The 19,544-nt window shown below is 41.0% G+C and overlaps 1 protein-coding gene across 1 annotated transcript in view; it reads right to left on the bottom strand.

Moving 5' to 3' along the window:
- Positions 1–18,202, bottom strand: part of gtpbp4 (GTP binding protein 4) — a 34,677-nt gene extending 16,475 nt beyond the window's left edge. The window contains exons 1-10 of the mRNA XM_078229728.1: positions 17,924–18,202; positions 17,051–17,221; positions 15,583–15,686; positions 13,403–13,539; positions 12,973–13,073; positions 11,760–11,852; positions 3,286–3,477; positions 2,131–2,196; positions 1,301–1,390; positions 357–467 (exon numbers count right to left, since the gene is read on the bottom strand). Coding sequence (XP_078085854.1) covers positions 357–467; positions 1,301–1,390; positions 2,131–2,196; positions 3,286–3,477; positions 11,760–11,852; positions 12,973–13,073; positions 13,403–13,539; positions 15,583–15,686; positions 17,051–17,221; positions 17,924–18,202 — 1,344 coding nt within the window. The remainder of the gene's footprint in view (positions 1–356; positions 468–1,300; positions 1,391–2,130; positions 2,197–3,285; positions 3,478–11,759; positions 11,853–12,972; positions 13,074–13,402; positions 13,540–15,582; positions 15,687–17,050; positions 17,222–17,923) is intronic.
- Between the last annotated feature and the right edge of the window lie 1,342 nt (positions 18,203–19,544).

The raw sequence follows: 19,544 nt of genomic DNA, 5'->3' as shown, positions 1-19,544 counted from the left end.
GAATGCCTGGAACTCGCTGCTGGATGAGGTGATGGAAGCAGGTTCTATAGCAACGCTCAAGGAGGCATTCGGGTAGATTAATGAATAGGCAAGGAATAGAGGGATATAAACCACAGAGGCAAGAAAATATTAGACTGGAGAGGCATCTGTTTCGGCACAGACTCGGTGGGCCAAAGAGCTCATTCCTGTGCTGTACTGTTCTTTGTTCTCTTTTGTCTTTAACTGCAGTCGTAGTTCACTTCTCCATAAAATTAAACCACTGTTTAAAAATTGATATTGAAAGGCTGGTTCACAACACATGATTAAGAAACTTTACTGCATGCGATATAACAGAAAAGAGCAATGATTGAACTCACCTTTTGATCTCTCTTTGATGGCATGGCGAGATGGAGTCTGTTCAGTAAATCATTCACCTTCTTGCCTTTCATTTTGCTATCAACACGATGAGCAAGTAACCTATCACATGCCTAACAACATTAAATTGTAGGTCAGTCTTAACAATGAGGATTGCATTTTCTTAGTCAACAAATACCTGAACAATAAGAACACATTTAAATGCTTGCATATTAACTCCATCCATTAGTGTGCAAGACTTTGGACTACTAATTTGTATTAAACTGCTAGATCAGGTAGTTGGGTGCAGTTTACTCCAGTTTTTCCTCAAGCTAACTGAAAATGACAACACCAGCAACTCTTGAAATTGCTTCTTTCAATTCCACTTGGCATCCTGCTGCTTCCATCCACCCAATTTACAAGTTTAATAGTCCCATCTTCCCTCTCCTCTTAGTTCAGGATTTGGGTGACATTCTCTGGCCTCCCCTCAGTGTTTTTCTTGGCGGCTGGAGGCTGCGCACCGTTCGCTGACGACGGGATCCTCCGGTCCCACCGCTGTCAATGGGAATTGCCACTGAAGCCACCCCATGCCTCTGGGAAACTCGCTGGACCAGAGAATCCTGCCGAGGTGAATGGCTGGAGAATTCCTGCCCATTTCACCCTTCTCCCAAAAAAGGAGACAAGACAGCAAGTTTCCAGTTCAGGCACTTTCTTTAGATTGTAATATCCATGGATAAGGTCAACCTTAACAAGATACCCAAGAGTACTCAATTATAATTGAATCAAAATGTCCTCTGACCTTCATAAACACATCAACATCACAATAATACTCCATCCAGCTTTGCTATTTTATCATTCTTGTAACAAAACTGAGCAGTATAGCAGGTCTTTCTGCTATTGACACCCTGCTAATCATTGTGTAAATGTTATACCCCAAAACGAGAAATTGAAAGAGGAAAAAACACACCTCAGTTTTAACTTTAATGATTCCCTCCTCTGTCAAAGTACTTGTTTCTGTTATAGTGACTCCTTCCGCCACAAAATCTGCAAAGATTTTCTGTAACAACAGATAAAGCATAGTTGTGATTAAATAGCCATGGAATGGTTAACCTTAAACAGCATTTGATCAAAGATGAAATTGGACACAAATGTGGATGGCAGCTTCATAAATGCTGAGAGAATTCCAGAGGCCGCTACAAAAGGTCAAGGAAACCTCCCTAAACATTTTCAGGGACCTTTTAGACACAGTTTCAAGTCCTGCAGAGTCACTTCAAAAGGGCAAACATAATGGTTGCAATTCGATGTCGCATGCAGGCCAGACAGTGCAAGGACAAATTTTCTTCCATAAATAACATCAGGGAACTAGTTTGTTTTTTATGACAATTTATTGTCAGTTATGCTGATACCAGTTACTGATTCCCAGCTTTTAAAAAACTGAATTTAAATGTTCAAACTGCCACCGTGTGATTTGAATTCATATTCTCTAGATTATGAGCCCAGCACTTTCAATTATTAGCCTTACAGTAGCATACCCAGGAATGCAAGTATGCACAGAATATTGTACAATTCTCAAAAAAATATTTTCAATCAAGGTGCCAAATATAAAGTGCTTTATTAAAAAAAGTGAAAACAATATGCAAACAGTGATATTATGCTATGGATAGGATAAGGTCTTTACCCTACAGTACGCTTCATTGAAAATAATTTATCCTGTGTATGAAAATTACTTTCCAGAGATGCAAATAAGCAGTAAATGTTGGTTTTAACACTTTGCATCACCACCCAAAAGGTACTGACCTTCAGTTCTTCGGGAAGTTCTTCTAACTTCTTCACATCAGATTTATTTGCAACAATAATAAGGGGCTGAAACAATAAAGTAAATCAGTAAAATGAAGTCAGCCAACTTTCTTCAATATAGATACAAACCATCATATGTAGAATTACAATACAGAATGAGTCACTTGTACTTTTTGTGTCCTCGTGTCCCCCGGCAAAGTAGGTATTTATTACCCATCCATTACTGCCCTTCAGAACCACCACAGACTGTGTGGTGCTTAGCATTCATTGTCACAGTGGTTTGGTATAACTGAATGGTTCACTAGGCCATTTTAGAAGACAGCTGAGAGTCAGCCACATGGCCAACGCTTGGGAGTCTCACACAGCCCAGATCGGGGAAGGACGGAAGATTTGTTTCCTTAAAAGATACGAGTGAAACAGGTGGGATTTTTGTGACAATCCAGTATTTTCATGATCATCATTATTCTTATTACCTTTTTTTAAATCCAGATTTAATTGGTGAATTGGATTTAAAGTACCCAACTCCTTCGTGGGATTTGATCTCCTGGCTCTGGATCATTAGTCCAGGTCTCTGGATTACCAATCCAGTAACATAATCGTGATGCTGCTGCAACCCATGAACTGGTAGTAGTGGTGGAGACCATATTTATCCACCTCTTAACCCCACTTTCCTGAAAATATCTCTGCACCCTTTCCTTCAACCACTAAAGAATCCATTCTGAAGCTAACACAATCACTAATTATGGTATTGCATTCCACAACTTCAAGAGGTTATCTGTCCTAAATCTTTTTCATTTAATCATAATTATGTGCCTTTGACCACTGAAGTATTTACCATCAAAATTTTAAACACCACCAAAGCATTTCTGTACTAACAAAAAAATTGGTCCAAATGTACATGCTTCACTATGAAAAGTCAAATTAAAACAACCAGATTGGAGAAAAAGGTAGGCTTGCATTATATAGCGCCATCACGACTTCAGATGTCTTGTTCACTTTACAGCGAATGAATTACATAAGTGTGGTCATTGTCCCAATGTGGGAAACATGACAAACCAACTTGCAAACAAGTGCCCCGAACAACAATGAAATAATGATCAATGAAATAATGATAAGTTTATCCTCAATTTTATATGTTCAAGTCAAAGAATTTACCTTATTGGCAAAGAGAGGGCGAATATTTCTGAAGAGTTCCAGCTGTGCCTCCACAGTGTGACCACACTGTTCTGACACGTCCATCACATATAGAATGGCAGCACGGAGGTGGGCCAGTGCAGTGATCGCCTGCATCTCAATGGTATTCCGCTCCTCCAATGGATGATCCAAAACACCAGGTGTATCAACCACCTAATCCGGGAAAATCATCAACATTAGTACAAGTCTTTCCACAGTGCTTCATTTTTCATTTTAAAATTGACTACAGCATTGAAGATGTCAACACATTACCATACAACACCAATCATATCAGATACTAAATAAAAGCACATCAATAGTACTCTAGTGGTAACCATTTTGATAAACATGTATAAAAACTGTGCTCACTAGAAAATGAGATTCTGGTCTTTTATCAAAGGAGGAACCATGAAAGATTCTCAGCTTCACATCAATTTATAAGGAGAACTATTATTATTATATGTGTAAATCAGCAAAGCAGTTCTTAGAGCAACCAAACACAGGAAAAAATCTTGAAGGGACAAGGAGATTACCAGCAAATCACTGCTGTCTTAAAAATATTAAGCAATTTCTTAAGTCTCTGAAACTGGAAATTATTTCCAGTTGTGCAAGACAGTCCCCCCAATAACTCCTCATACTGCATTAAAACCTCACTGAAGAGGGATTTTAGGCCTATACTCGCTGGAATTTAGAAGAATGAGGGGAGATCAAATTGAGGTATTCAAGATGATAAAAAGGTATGGATAAAGTAGACATGGAGCAGATGCTCCCGCTGATGGGGCATTCTAGGACGAGAGGTCATTGTTTTAAATTTGCTACCCCTTATCCTAAGACTGAGTTGAGGAGAAACTACTTCTCCCAAAGGGCTGTGAATCTGTGGAATTTGCTACCCCAAAGTGCGGTGGATGCTGGGACAATGAGTAAATTTATAGACAGATTTTTAATTGGTAATGGGATGAAAGGTTATGGGGTGAAGGCAGGAAAATGGAGATGAGGAGCATATCAGCCATGATCAAATGGCGGAGCGGACTTGATGGGCCAAATGGCCTCATTCTGCTCCTATATCTTATGAACTTATGCAAGCAAATGCAACAGGAAGTTAATTACCTCTGGACAGAGAATTTTGATTAATCAACAGACTGCATTAGAACCACTGCAAATACAACATATGGAATAGGAGTAGATGCAACTGCTACTGAGTCATAACAGCATAGGAGGCCATTTGGGCCGTCCTTCCTGTACTGTAGTGAATAGCAGCTGTCACCTAAATAATGTTTTATATAGTTCCAATACCTTCTTGCCCCTATATTCAGTACCTCAGCCAATAAAGGAAAGCATCCTGTATGCCTTATCTGTTAACTTACAGGATCTATGGACATGCACTTCCACTGGCTTGTCTGTCCTCCCCAAGTGCATTACTCATATTCCTCCAGTCTGAAACCCATTTGCCACTTTTCTGTCCACCTAACCAGTCCTTGATACCTTTCCGCAGTCTGCTGTTTTCTTACACAGTACCAGCCATATAGTCAATTTCTGTACCATCTGTAAACTTCTGAACTTTGCCCCTTACACTTAAGTTTAAATCATAGATATACAGAACAAAAAGCATGGGAATAATAAGTACTATTGAGCCCTGTGGAAATCCACTGGAGAAGACCTTCCAGTCACAACAATTATCCTTTGCTTTCTGCTACTGAGCCATTTTCAGATCCAACTTGTCACTTGTTTGGAGCTGCTTGACTTTTACCCTCCCGAGTGGTCTGTCCAAAGCTTTGCTAAAATTTAAGTAAACTACATCAAAATATGATATTGGCAACTTTGCTTATTATCTCCTTAAAAAAATTCAAAAGTCAGATACAGCTTTCCCTTACAGTTCAGAGTTGACTGCAATTAATTAATCCAAAATTTTCTAAATGTCAACTAATATGTCCCTCCACGTTTTTTCCAATAATTTGCCCACCACTGAGGTCAGGTTGACCAGCTTGTAATTACTGCTCACTTCTTTCTCCCTTCATAGACAACAGTACTAAGTTAGCAGTCTTCCAGTAGCACTGTCAGAGCCAGAAGATTGGTGAATGGTGGCCAGAGCCTCACATTATTTCCCCTCTCGCTTTTCTTAACAGAATACATTTCATCATTGCCTGGCAAATGATCTACTTTAAAAAATGCTAATCCCTATAACATTTCTTTTCCCACGATGTTTATCCCATCCCATATTTCACAAAAACAGTGTGTGCTTCGTCCCCATCTTTTGCAAAGGCAGATGTGAAGCATTCATATGTTTTCCATCTCCTTTCACAGGTTACCCTTTTGGTTTATAATCAGCCCTTTCCTTTCTTATCCTTTTGCACTTCACGGACTTGCAAAACATATTTGGGTTTTCCTTGATTTTACTTGCTAATGTTTTTTCATGCCCTTTCTTTGTTTTCCTGAAGTGCTTTTAATTTCATCTCTGTACTTTGTATGTTCCTCTCAGGTACATTTCAGCTCTCAGTATCTCAAATAAGCTTCTCTTTTTTGCTCCAACTCTTCTTATATGCTCCTGGACATCCAGAGGGCTCAGCAAACTTGACATTTCTCCTTGTTCAGTTTCATCTGCCACATGCCTGCTTCTTTCACAGGTCTATGTCCTCATGAAGTTTATTTCTTTGCTATCATTGCTTAACAAATTCACAAGTTTCGTGACATACATTAGGTCGTGTATATAGGTCATTTGATGGGAACCAAAGCAAAGGTGAATTAGCTGAAGGGGAACCAGAGAGTAGGGCCAGTAAGACTCAGAAACAGCAGACAGGGTGGGATTGCTAATCAGAGAGGGTCTGGTGGACTGAAGTGCATTTGTTTCAATGTGAGAAGTGTAACAGGTAAGGCAGATGAACTTAGAGCTTCGATTAGTACTAGGAACTACGATGTTGTTGCCATTACAGAGACTTGGTTAAGGGAAGGACAGGATTGGCAGCTTAACATTCCAGGATACAGATGTTTCAGGCGGGATAGAGGGGGATGCAAAAGGGGTGGGGGAGTTGCACTACTGGTTAAGGAGAATATCACAGCTGTACTCCAGGAGGACACCTCAAAAAGCAAGGCAATATGGGCAGAGCTCAGGAATAGAAAAGGTGTAGTCACAATGTTGGGGGTTTACTATAGGCCACCCAACTGCCAGCGGGAGATAGGGGAACAGATATGTAGGCAGATTTTGGCAAGGTGTAAAAGTAACAGGGTTGTTGTGGTGGGAGATTTTAACTTCCCCTATATTGACTGGGACTCACTTAGTGCTAGGGGCGTGGATGGGGCAGAGTTTGTAAGGAACATCCAGGAGGGCTTCTTGAAACAGTATGTAGATAGTCGAACTAGGGAAGGGGCCGTACTGGACCTGGTACTGGGGAATGAGCCCAGCCAGGTGGTCGATGTTTCAGTAGGGAAGCAGTTCGGGAACAGTGACCACAATTCAGTAAGCTTTAAGGTATTGACGGATAAAGATAAGTGTAGTCCTCAAGTTAAGATGCTAAATTGGGGGAAGGCTAATTACAACAATATTAGGCAGGAACTGAAGATTGCAGATTGGGGGCAGATGTTTGAGGGCAAATCAACATCTGGCATGTGGGAGGCTTTCAAGTGTAAGTTGATAGGGATTCAGGACCGGCACATTCCTGTAAGGATGAAGGATAAGTATGGCAAGTTTTGGGAACCTTGGATAACGAGAGATATTGTGAGCCTAGTCAAAGAGAAAAAGGAAGCATTTGTCAAAGCTAGGAGGCTGGGAACACACGAAGCAAGTGTGGAATACAAGGAAAGTAAAAAGAAACTTAAGCAAGGAATAAGGAGGGCTAAAAGGGGTCATGAAAAAGCATTAGCCAGCAGGATTAAGGAAAATCCCAAGGCTTTTTATACATATATAAAGAGCAAGAGGGTAGCCAGGGAGAGGGTTGGCCAACTCAAGGACAAGGGAGGGAATCTACGCGTGGAGCCAGAGGAAATGGGCGAGGTATTAAATGAGTACTTTGCATCAGTATTCACCAAAGAGAAGGGCTTGGTGGATGATGAGTCTGGGCAAGGCTGTGTAGATAGTTTGAGTCATGTTGAGATCAAAAAGGAGGTGGTATTGGGGTTCTTGAGAAACATTAAGGTAGACAAGTCCCCAGGGCCTGATGGGATATACCCCAGAATACTGAGAGAGGCAAGGGAGGAAATTGCTGGGGCCTTGAGGGAAATCTTTGTATCCTCAGTGGCTACAGGAGAGGTCCCAGAGGATTGGAGAATAGCCAATGTTGTTCCTTTGTTTAAGAAGGGTAGCAAGAATAATCCAGGTAATTACAGGCCGATGAGCCTTACATCAGTGACAGGGAAATTATTGGAGAGGATTCTTTGAGACAGGATTTATTCCCACTTGGAAATAAGTAGACGTATTAATTAGTGAGAGGCAACATGGTTTTGTGAAGGGGAGGTCGTGTCTCGCGAACTTGATCGAGTTTTTCAAGGAAGTGACGAAGACGATTGATGAGGGTAGGACAGTGGAAGTTGTCTATCTGGACTTCAGTAAGGCTTTGACATGGTCCCTCATGGCAAACTGGTGCAGAAGGCAAAGTCGCATGGGATCAGAGGTGAGCGGCAAGTTGGATACAAAACTGGCTCGGTCAAAGAAGACAGAGGGTAGCAGTGGAAGGGTGCGTCTCTGAATGGAGGGCTGTGACAAGTGGCGTTCCTCAGGGATCAGTGCTGGGACCGTTGCTATTTGTAATATGTATCTAAATGATTTGGAGGAAAATGTAACTGGTTTGATTAGTAAGTTTGCAGACGACACAAAGGTTGGTGGATTTGCGGATAACGATGAGGACCATCAGAGGATACAGCAGGATATAGATCAGTTGGAGACTTGTGCGCAGAGATGGCAAATGGAGTTTAATCCGGACAAATGTGAGGTAATGCATTTGGGATGGTCGAATACAGATAGGAAATATACAGTAAATGGCAGAACCCTTAAGAGTATTGATAGGCAAAGGGATCTGGGTGTACAAGTACACAGATCACTGAAAGTGGCAATGCAGGTGGAGAAGGTAGTCAAGAAGGCGTACGGCATGCTTGCCTTCATCGGCCGGGGCATTGAATTTAAAAATTGGCAAGTCATGTTGCAGCTTTATAGAACCTTAGTTAGGCCACACTTGGAATATAGTGTTCAATTCTGGTCGCCACACTACCAGAAGGATGAGGAGGCTTAGGAGAGGGTACAGAAAAAATTTACCAGGATGTTGCCTGGTATGGAGGGCATTCGCTATATGGGGAGGTTGGAGAAACTTGGTTTGCTCTCACTGGAACGACGGAGGTTGAGGGGCGACCTGATAGAAGTCTACAAGATTATGAGAGGCATGGACAGAGTGGATAGTCAGAAACTTTTTCCCAGGGTGGAAGAGTCAATTACGAGGGGGCACAGGTTTAAGGTGCGAGGGGCAAGGTTTAAAGGAGATAGATGAGGCAGATTTTTTACACAGTCATGGGTGCCTGGAACTCGTTGCCGGGGGAGGTAGTGGAAGCGGATACGGTAGTGACTTTTAAGGGGCGTCTTGGCAGATACATGAATAGGATGGGAATAGAGGATATGGTCCCCGGAAGGGTAGGGGGTTTTAGTTAAGTCGGGCAGCATGGTCGGTGCAGGCTTGGAGGGCCGAAAGGCCTGTTTCTGTGCTGTAATTTTCTGTCTTTGTTCTTATATTCAAACCCAGGATATTAATATATATCATAAAGACTGTGATTTCAATATCGATCTTGTATACATGATCACAAGAATTAGGAATAGTCAGCTGTTTAGCCTCTCAAACCTGCTCTGCCATTCAATAAGATCACAGCTGATCTGATTGTGGCCTGAACTCCACTCATCCTGTCTGTCCCACATAACCATATTCAGTGACACAGATCTCGGTGGAAGAGAACTCCACGGACTAATAACCCTCAAGAGAAAAACATTCTCCTCCATCTCCTTATTTTTAAACTGTCTCTACTAGTTCTGGACTCTCTGAGAAAGGGAAACATTCCCTCAGGGTCCATCCTGTCAAGTTCCCTCAGGATAGAGCAGCACTGCTTGTTAGCACTGCTGCCTCACAGCGCCAAAGACTTGGGTTCGATTCCCGGCTTAGGTCACTGTGTGTGGAGTTTGCACGTTCTCCCCGTGCCTGCATGGGTTTCTCCGGGGGCTCCGGTTTATTCCCACACTCCAAAAACGTGCGGGTTAGGTGCACTGGCCTTGCTAATTTGCCCCTTAGTGTCCTGGAATGCGTAGCTTAGAGGGATTAGCAGGGTAAATATGTGGGGTTATGGGGGTGGGATTGTTGTCAGTGCAGGCTTAGGCCAAATGGCCTCCTTCAGCACTGTAGGGTTTCTATGATTCTAGGATATCGCGTCTGAATCACCTTTCACTCCTCTAAATTCCAATGCGTATAGCCTCAACCTACTCAACCTTTCCTCATTAGAGAGTCCCTTCATCTCAGTTTTGAGTCGCATGAACTGCTTCTAATGCAGTTATATCCTTTCTTAAGAAAGAAGACCAACACGGCATACCAGTACCCCAGATGCCTGTATAGCTGTAGCTGTTTCATATTCAATTCCCCTTGCAATAAACATTTGTCTTCCTAATCATTTCCTAATGCTTACTAACTTTTTATGATTCCGGTATCAGAACACCTAAGTCCTTCTATACCTTTGGGTATATTTTGGTCCCTCTATATCTTTGGGGCAGCACAGTGGTTAGCACTGCTGCCTCACAGTGCCAGGGACCCAGGTTCGATTCCCGACTTGGGTCACCATCTGTGTGGAGTTTGCACATTCTCCCTGTATCTGCGTGGGTTTCCTCCGGGTGTTCCGGTTTCCTCCCACAGTTCAAAAATGTAAGGGTTAGGTGGATTGGCCATGCTAAATTGCCTCCGTGTGTCAGGGGGACTAGCGAGGGTAAATGCATGGGGTTATGGGGATAGCGCCTGGGTGGGATTGTGGTCGGTGCAGACTCGATGGGAAGAATGGCCTCCTTCTGCACTGTAGAGATTCTATGACCTCAGAGTTCTGCAATCCTACCACAAGTAAATATACTGCTTTTTCCTTCATTCTGCCCAAGTGGAAAGATTCACATTTTCTCACATTATACTCTATCTGCCAATTTTTTCCCCACTTAACCTATGTCCTCTTGAAAACGTACTTTTCACTTATCTTTGTTTGTGTCATCTGCAAATTTAGCTATCAGATATTTGGTCCCTTCCTGCCACTCTGGTGTTCATTACCCCATCCCTGCCCCACTCTACTGTCTTGTCTTTTCTCTTTAACTCTTTAACCCCTCACGGGATCAGACTCCACACCCCCACCCACCCGATCAGCAGTCTTGTCTCATGTAGTATACATTGTTCTTTCCTTTACATTTGGCATTCTTGTGAATTGTCCTGATGAGTGCAAAAGACAAAAAGCTTCAACAAGTGATTGTTTTCCAGCAATATTCAAGTTCTGTATCACCGAATGACTATAAATCTATTAGATGGTACTTCAAGTGCGCTTGGAAAATCCACACAATCAACTGCACTGATCAATTCTCTGTTACTTTTAAAGAACTAAAGTTAATCAAATATGATTTGTCTTCAGCAAACCTGTAGCGGCTGTCACTTGTAACACTTTTCTCTGAGCAATAATTAATTTTTACATCAGATTTTGTCTCTAATTTCCTCACCATCACCATTCGGCCAACTGTCCTGTAGATGCTCTCATGTTCATGTCTCAGTTTGTGGAACAGTCCTCTGGCACTGCTCCCAGAGCTAAGGAGTATTGGACTGTTATGGTTTGAGCAATCACTTACCTATCTATACCCGAGCCATTCTTTGATTCAAAACCAGCTGGGCCACATGCCCTTTTAATTAACTGAAATCAGGCCTCATCCCATTGAATATTTTCACATTTGATTGTTCTCCATTCTTTGATGTAACGGTTCCAAAACATTTATGAATCTGGGAAATGTTATAATGCTCAAATATGCATCGTGTGCTTGCAGTTCTTCAGTATTATTGTGATGTTATTTTCCAAGTTCAGGCTGTGCAGGTCGGGGCTTTTCATGTGTCAGTGCAGACTCGATGGGCCAAAGGGCCTCTTCTGCACTGTAGTATTCTGTAACATGCTGAAATTAAAACAGAGTTCTCGGTCCCTTTGAGACTGCATGGTCTGTTTACTATAAAGACCAACAGTCTAAAGTCAGTTAGAGGGTCATTGTTTCCCTATAGATTGGCAGCTATCTAGATCTCCAGCTCATTCCTGAGGTCACTGGTAACCTTAATGCTTTCCATTTGCAAGACGGTTAACAAATTCAACCACACATACATATTTGAACTTTGACAGTACACTTTTGAGGTACAACATACGTATTGGGAATTTATGTTGTAATGGCTTATAACAAAATATTTTCATACATATTTTATAAGTTTGTAAATACTAACCTGCCAGCGCAGGTATTTGTAGTCCATATGTCCCACAAACAATGACTTTGTGGTAAAAGCATATGGTTGTACTTCAACATCTGCCCGAGTAATCTGTAAGTAAACAGCAAATTAATTAATATATCCAAAAGTTTAAATACACAGTTTTGATGCAAGAATCTGAAATATAAAAAACATGGTCTGGCAATAAAATACTCATACTTCACTACATTAGAGATATGATTTATTGTCACATTTCACAAAACAGTGAAAAGTATTGTTTCTTGCACACTATACAGACAAAACATACCATAGAGAAGGAAAGGAGAGGGTGCAGAACATAGTGTTACAGCCATAGCTAGGGTGTTGAGAAAGATCAACTTAATATGAAGTAGGTCCATTCAAAAGAGATGACTGAGACCTTGATAAAAATTAAGTTCTTTTGAAGCGCAGTTAATTTTTGGTTAGAAAATGTGACAGCCATCATCCCACAAACAGTAAATGAGATGAAGATCCAGTTAATAAATATTTCTGCTGGCTTGTTAATTGGGGCAACTTGCTAGAAGCTCTTCTTCATGAGACCTTTTAAGTCTGCCTGAAGAGGCAGATGGAAGCTTGGTTTAACAACCTATTCATAAAACAACACATCTTCTGAATATAACACTCCTACAATACTGCACTAAAGAGTCAACCCAAATTAACCTGCTCAAGTCCAGGAGTGGGATATGAATACAGCACCTTCTGATGACTTGGATCAAAATGCATTAACTAAACCAAACTTACAACTGACAGACCTAAGGAGGAAAAGTTTGCATGCTGGGTCATAGAGCTTGAGAGAAATGTGTAGGTAGGGCAGAATGAGACCAATGGGAGTAAATAATAACACAAGAACAAGAAGCTGACACTTCCGCAGAATGATACCCAACATTAAAATAATCTGTCTGGCAAGCAAATGTACATTTGTAATATAATCTGACAACACTATATTACAGCCACCAGTTTTTGATCAATGTGTAGCTCGACTACAAGCTAGATACCAAACTTAGAATCATACCTACATACAACTTCATTGACATTAAACCATCATTATGGTAACATTGTTATTGCACATAACAAATGGAATAAATAACTTGTCAGAAGAACCAGTGCAGCTTCTGAATGATTACTACAAGCTATTTAATTAATAAATTACAAGTTAAATTAGTTATAAGCATCCTTTTCATAAAAATAGTACCTTGTTAATAAAGCTGGATTTTCCAACATTAGGGTATCCGCAGAGTAACAAAGTCCTCGTGTTGGGATCAATAGAAGGCAGACGAGAAAGATGTTGCCGTACTGAAAGAGAAGAAAGTGTTGAGATACAGGCCGGCACTTTCCAGCCGTTCAAGCCAGTGTGATCTTCTGGCCCCGCCGACAGTGCACTCCCGCCGCGGGTTTCCCAGCAACAAGGGGTGCATTCTATGGGAAACCCCTTTGACACGGGTGGAACCAGGAGATCCTGCAGCCTGCCAATGGCAGGCCGCATCTGCCACCACACAACACACGCCGGGTTGTGCGAAAAATCCCATCTACAGATCCCATGGATTTTGAGAGTCATCCGAAAAATCTCTACACAAAATTCTCTTGAACCCTAATAAATGAATATATGAAAGTCTGTCGCTTACCTTGTTCCAAATACTCCAAACTTTGTTTCTGTCGTTTGAGAATGGTACACATACGCCCAAGTGCTGCACGTTTCAGCTGTTTGCATCGGTACAGAGAATCGCCATATTTCATCAGACGTACGTAGTCCTTAGCAACACTGGTTAAAAATTAGATTTTTATTTAGGTCCAACCAAATGTGGGAGTGTAACAACATTCTGAAAGCAATTCTCAAGAAAAATATCAGAAATGGAATAAAAGCAATCTTTGACAGATCTAATTGCAACTGTTCATCACTAGCTACAAGTCATTTAATCATGAAACAACAAATAGACACATTTAAAAATATTTGCATCACTCAATCATGAACAACTTGTATGACATTACACATTTAACTTAATAAAACTTCCTGAGGCAATTTGTTAAATGTGCAGAAACTCAAACGTGGGCCAGGTAAATTAGCATCCCACTGGATGTTCCTTTTAGATTCTGCAACAGTTGCAAGTACTGCAACAGAACCTTTGGATGAGTAACTCTATCAATAGAAGCTGCCAGAATAACCATTTCACATTTTTGTCAACTGTGCTTGCTGAGACATCCCATGTACTTACTTTGCTAATTTTAAACTTGTTTTTTCGACCTAACCCAAGAGAGCCCAACTTCAACATCAAGCACCTATTAAATTTGCCTTCCTACTGTTTCTTACAGTCCGTTTTGGAGGTCGGTGCAAGTTTCAAAAAGCCAGGTTTCCAACTGGCTTACTTAGAACCATAGAAAATTACAGCTCAGAAACAGGCCTTTTGGCCCTTCTTGTCTGTGCCGAACCATTTTATGCCCAGTCCCACTGACCTGCACTTGGACCATATCCCTCCACACCCCTCTCATCCATGAACCCGTCCAAGTTTTTCTTAAATGTTAAAAGCATTTACCACTTTATCCGGCAGCTTTTGCAAGTCAACTAACAAGTTAAAACATAAAACAGCTCACAATCGCCTCACAGATGCAACCAAATTTTGGACTAATTTTCATACAAACATCGATTGGGACATCTGAGCGAAAACACTGGAAGAATGAAGGTTTTAATAAATACATTAATTTTACTTTATTTATTACTTCTTACTCCCTTTAAGGTTTTAATGTGGAGACACTGGAAAGAGTGCAAAGGAGATTTACCAGGATGCTTTTCTCTTTGGAGCGGAGGAGGTTGAGAGGAGACTTGATAGAGGTTTATAAGATGATGAGGGGGATAGATAGAGTGAACGTTCAAAGACTATTTCCTTGGGTGAATGGAGCGGTAACTAGGGAGCATAACTATAGGGTTCATGGTGGGAGATATAGGAAGGATGTCCGAGGTAGGTTTTTTACTCAGAGAGTGGTTGGGGTGTGGAATGGACTGCCTGCAGGGATAGTGGAGTCAGAAACTTTAGGAACATTTAAGAAGCTATTGGATAGGCACATGGAGCACTTTGGGATGATAGGGAGGAAATAGCTTGATCTGGGTTTCAGACAAAGCTCGGCACAACATCGTGGGCCGAAGGGCCCGTTCTGTGCTGTACTGTTCTATGTTCTATAAGTAGGCTTACATTAACATTGCAATGAAGTTACTGTGAAAATTCCCTAGTTGTCACACTCTAGTGCCTGTTCAGGTACACTGAGGTAGAATTTAGCATGGTCAATGCACCTAACCAGTATGTCTTTCAGACTGTGGGAGAAAACTGGAGCACCCGGAGGTAACCCACGCAGGCACAGGAGAATGTGCAGACTCTGCACAGACAGTGACCCAAGCTGGGAATCGAACCTGGGTCCCTGGAACAGTGAGGCAGCAATGCTGTGCCACCATGCCGCCCCTATAAAAATAATAAATTGTGGATTATCTGCATTTTCAACTTTGGCACAACCTTCAGTGAGCAAACTGAAGCTGTTTTTCATTCCCTGATTGGTCAAATCAGCTCATTATCTTTCCTTTGTTGAAATGGAATACTGCTGCAAAGTTTAACAAAGTATTTTCCTGGCGGCAGAGACTTCAAGTGCCACTTGACACAAGGAATTAAATTTTCATACTCAAGATTGAAGCCCAGTACCCTAAATGACATTTGATTTAGTCCAGGTATCTGGTGCTCACTACCACAATCCAACCATTTTAGATAACATGCGTTTATCATATTACTAACATTAAACAAACAGAAATGAATATAAACCTTACTTGTCAATGAGGTTCTTTGCAATGTTAATCTGCCCTAATGCCAGCTTGTAGTGATCTTTGTCATACAACACATTCATCAAATCAGCATAAAAAGGGTGAATATCCTGCAAAGAAAAACAAGAAAAGTTTGACTTCTTCAAAGTGCAATTGATTTCCAACATTTTATGTCAAGTCAATTTTTCAAAACAGATTTTAAAACAAGTTTTAAGTTGGTATTATCTGACAAGTTACGCTTTGAAATACTGCAGGTTTTCAGCCATTACTAGTGTAAAGCAGTTTTATTGGAGATCTTGAAGTTGAAAATGAAGTTCTCCAATTTTATCATGACTAAGCATTCCCATTCACTGACATCAGCTTGTCACATCATCCATTGACTGTAGGTTTAATAAGTATTATGAAAAAATTACCGTACACATTTATTTGTTCATGGGATGTGGCCAACATTTATTGCTCATTCCTAATTGCCCATCAGCTCTTAAATGAGCCACTCAGTTGAAATTACATGAGATGGCAGATTTCCTTCCCTAAAGGACATTAGTGGGTTTACATGATAACCGACAATAATTTCATGGTCATCATTCGACTTTTATTTTTATTGAATTCAAATTTCACCATCTGTTGTGGTGGGATTTGAACCCCGATTGCCAGAGCATTGCCCTGGGTCTCTGGATTACTAGTCCAATGATAATACAACTACACCACAGCCCGCACTGTGATTTTAATGTTTCGTAATGAGAATCAAAAATCTTTCATGCTGAAAATCTTGTCAAACGATGCAAGTGAATTGCATCCAAGCACATCGCATGTTGACATTGTTGACATGTGCATGTCTGAACCCAATTTTGACACATTCTGGATGTCAGCTTGTGGACAGGATAGTCAGGCCACTATTGTCTGTCTGGACTGCACAAACAGCACCAAATATCAAGTCAGCAACTGTCAGGGCAATTGTATTTACTTTGTTTAAAACAGAACGACACATTGGAATCAAGCAGCAGTATGCAGAGTTAATACTGTGGACAAGACTGAAAGCTAAAATTATTTAAGCAGGAAATATTTGTGTAGTCAGTGGAATTAAAATTAACTCTGTCTTATTAGAATCCAAGAAAGCTACAGCACATCTTGGCTCATCACACCTGTGCTGGCACTCGATTAACCTTGGCCGTACCCACATCTGTAGGTACTTTCACCCATTATTTTGACTATATTGGACAGAAGAATATTAAAAATAGGCAACAGTACTTCACTCCCAAAGTCATTTTGTATTAAAAATCAACATAGACCTCATCAGTTGGTTTACAAACTTACAGAATCTCAGTTTTCCTTCACTGAATGAAAAGCTATGAACAAATCAATTCCACAAGCATCAGCTGAATATGTTGAAATAAATATAACTTAAATTCTTGATTTTTCAAGTAAAAGATGACATTCATCATTATTTTGAAGCAACCACAAAGCAACAACTTACATCAAGTTTTGGAAAATCAGTCAGAATCAAGCTGAGACGATCATGATAGTTTTGCTGAGTAAACTTAATCTTTCGCATGTAGAAGTGACGAATTCGGTTGATTTGATAGTTTTTGTGAATCACAGTTGGTGTCTTCCGTTGGGTTTTTGACAATGTCAAGTCGATGAAATCCTAAATCAAAAAGGCAGAAAATTGTGACCAGGCCAAAGTGTGCGTTATTCCTTAAAATTATCTAAACTAACAGTATTTTTTGGAATTACTGATGCAGTGCACTAGAAATCCACCAACACCACTGGATTTCTAACTGCAATGTAAACCTCACCTCTTAAACAACATGAAAACAACCTGTGATGTGTGCTATAGCCTTTCGCATCATCCAATACTGTATGTTTCGTATTGGGAGTCTTCTCTTGGGAACTTTTCTGTTAAGTTTTCAAAGTGATTAGTAAAGCGTCCGATACTGGCAAATGCAGTTGGAATTGAAAATACAGCACAGGAAGCCGTGGACTACATATTAGAGAGATATCACATATGCCATTTTTTGCACAGCTTTATATTAGTTTCAATAGATTTAATATAACAAATCATCCCAAAGTCTTTCAGAAGGGAAATCAGAAAAAAATAGATAGCAGAGAAACAAAAATAGGTGAGCAGCACCATGGTTAAAGGTACATATTAAGGAGGCGAGGCAGCAGAGTAAAAGGAATTTATTGCTACAAGTGGAAATTATGCAGCTAAAAATCACAGCTATTAATGGTGGGGCCATGGGAGGCTGGGAGTGGGGGTGGGGTTGGCATGCAAAAAAAGGCCAGCGCCACAGGTAGAAGAACTTGTGGAGTGGATTTTCAGAGCATCATAACTCCTGTCACTGACTGCAAAGGTATCAGGAACATCGTAATTCCTGTCACTGACTGTAAAGATATCAGGAACATCGTAACTCCTGTCACTGACTGTAAAGGTATCAGGAACATCGTAACTCCTGTCACTGACTGTAAAGGTATCAGGGACATCGTAACTCCTGTCACTGACTGTAAATGTATCAGGGACATCGTAACTCCTGTCACTGACTGTAAAGGTATCAGGAACAGTTGCGCATGTGCACTCGGTCCACAGTGCGGCTATCAGCACGTGCACAGCTTCACCCACCAACATTGTGGGTGCAGGGCATTTTGATCCAAGGCCAGTTTAACACTGCAACTTGAACCAATAAACTCGATTTCTTGGATAAGTTGGAAAGGCTTTGTGAGGGAGCTCCTATACAGCACGGATAGTTGAGGAGGCAGCTAATGGAATTTCTAATCCCGGGGTTATGGCTTTGTGCCCCACATTGGCTAATCATTTTTTTTCAATATTTTGTTCAAAATACTTTTTTTATTGGTGAAACTCCCCAGTTAAGAGCAGATGGTTTTATTTTCCAAACTGGCTTCCCAAAAAAAAAATCAGTTTTGCCACTCTAAGAACCTGGCAGTTAAAATGTTTGCATGCTTGAGCAGTTACAATTTTTTTCCATTAACTGATTTTGTTGTAAAGAAGACACCAGTGTGCAAAAATGCATAATGCAGCAACAAATAGTACTTAAAAGCATCTCTACTTTAAAGGGCCTGACTGCATCTGCACACGTACAGGAAGTATTCCTCCTGATGTTCCAGCATAAATAAATGCAGCCTTTTAGCAAGTTACAGAGATGGGCAGTTTTAAACATGAGGATGAGAATGTTAAAGTTAAGGTGTTATGACAGAGCCTACATAGGTCAGCTAAAACTGGGGTAATAAATGTGCAAACCTTGGTACCGTAAAGGACACTGTCACAAAAATTTGGATGAGCTGAAGTTTAGAGGGCATAGAATGAGAGTATTTCTCCAGTTTCTCTGATAGTTCCCATCATCATCTATCTAAATGTGTTTCTAAGATCTAGATCTCCCGTCCCTTGAGCCTATTCCTACCGGCTGCCAACCACCTAACTTCTCACATCTGTTCCTGAAAATCCATCTTTGAAAATCTCCACTCAGATTTTCATGCCTGAAACACAGCAGTAAATGACCCATAGGAGAAGGAGCAGGAGGAGGCCATTTGGCCCTTCGAGCCTGCTCCACCATTCATCACAATCGTGGCTGATCGTCCAACTCAATAGTCTAATCCTGCTTTCTCCCTATAATCTCCGATCCCATTCGCCCCAAGTGCTATATCCAGCCACCTCTTGAATACATTCAATGTTTTGACATCAACTACTTCCTGTGGTAATGAATTCCACAGGCTCACCACTCTAAGTGAAGAAATGTCTCATCTCCGTCCTAAATGGTCTACCCTGAATCCTCAGACTGTGACCCCTGGTTCTGGACACAACCACCATTGGCAACATCCCCCCTCATTTGTCTGAACTCCAGTGAAAACAATGCTAACCTAGTCAATCACTCCTCATACATCAGTCCCTGGCCCAAGTTACAAACTAAATGCAGTGCCTGTGATCATGGACGTTGTCACTGGTTCAAGATTCA

The sequence above is a fragment of the Mustelus asterias genome, chromosome 2 (genome assembly GCF_964213995.1).
Source record: "Mustelus asterias chromosome 2, sMusAst1.hap1.1, whole genome shotgun sequence".
Taxonomy (NCBI): Eukaryota; Metazoa; Chordata; class Chondrichthyes; order Carcharhiniformes; family Triakidae; genus Mustelus; species Mustelus asterias.
The sequence above is the reverse complement of the archived record's forward strand: the minus strand, read 5'-3'. Positions and strand labels throughout refer to the sequence as shown.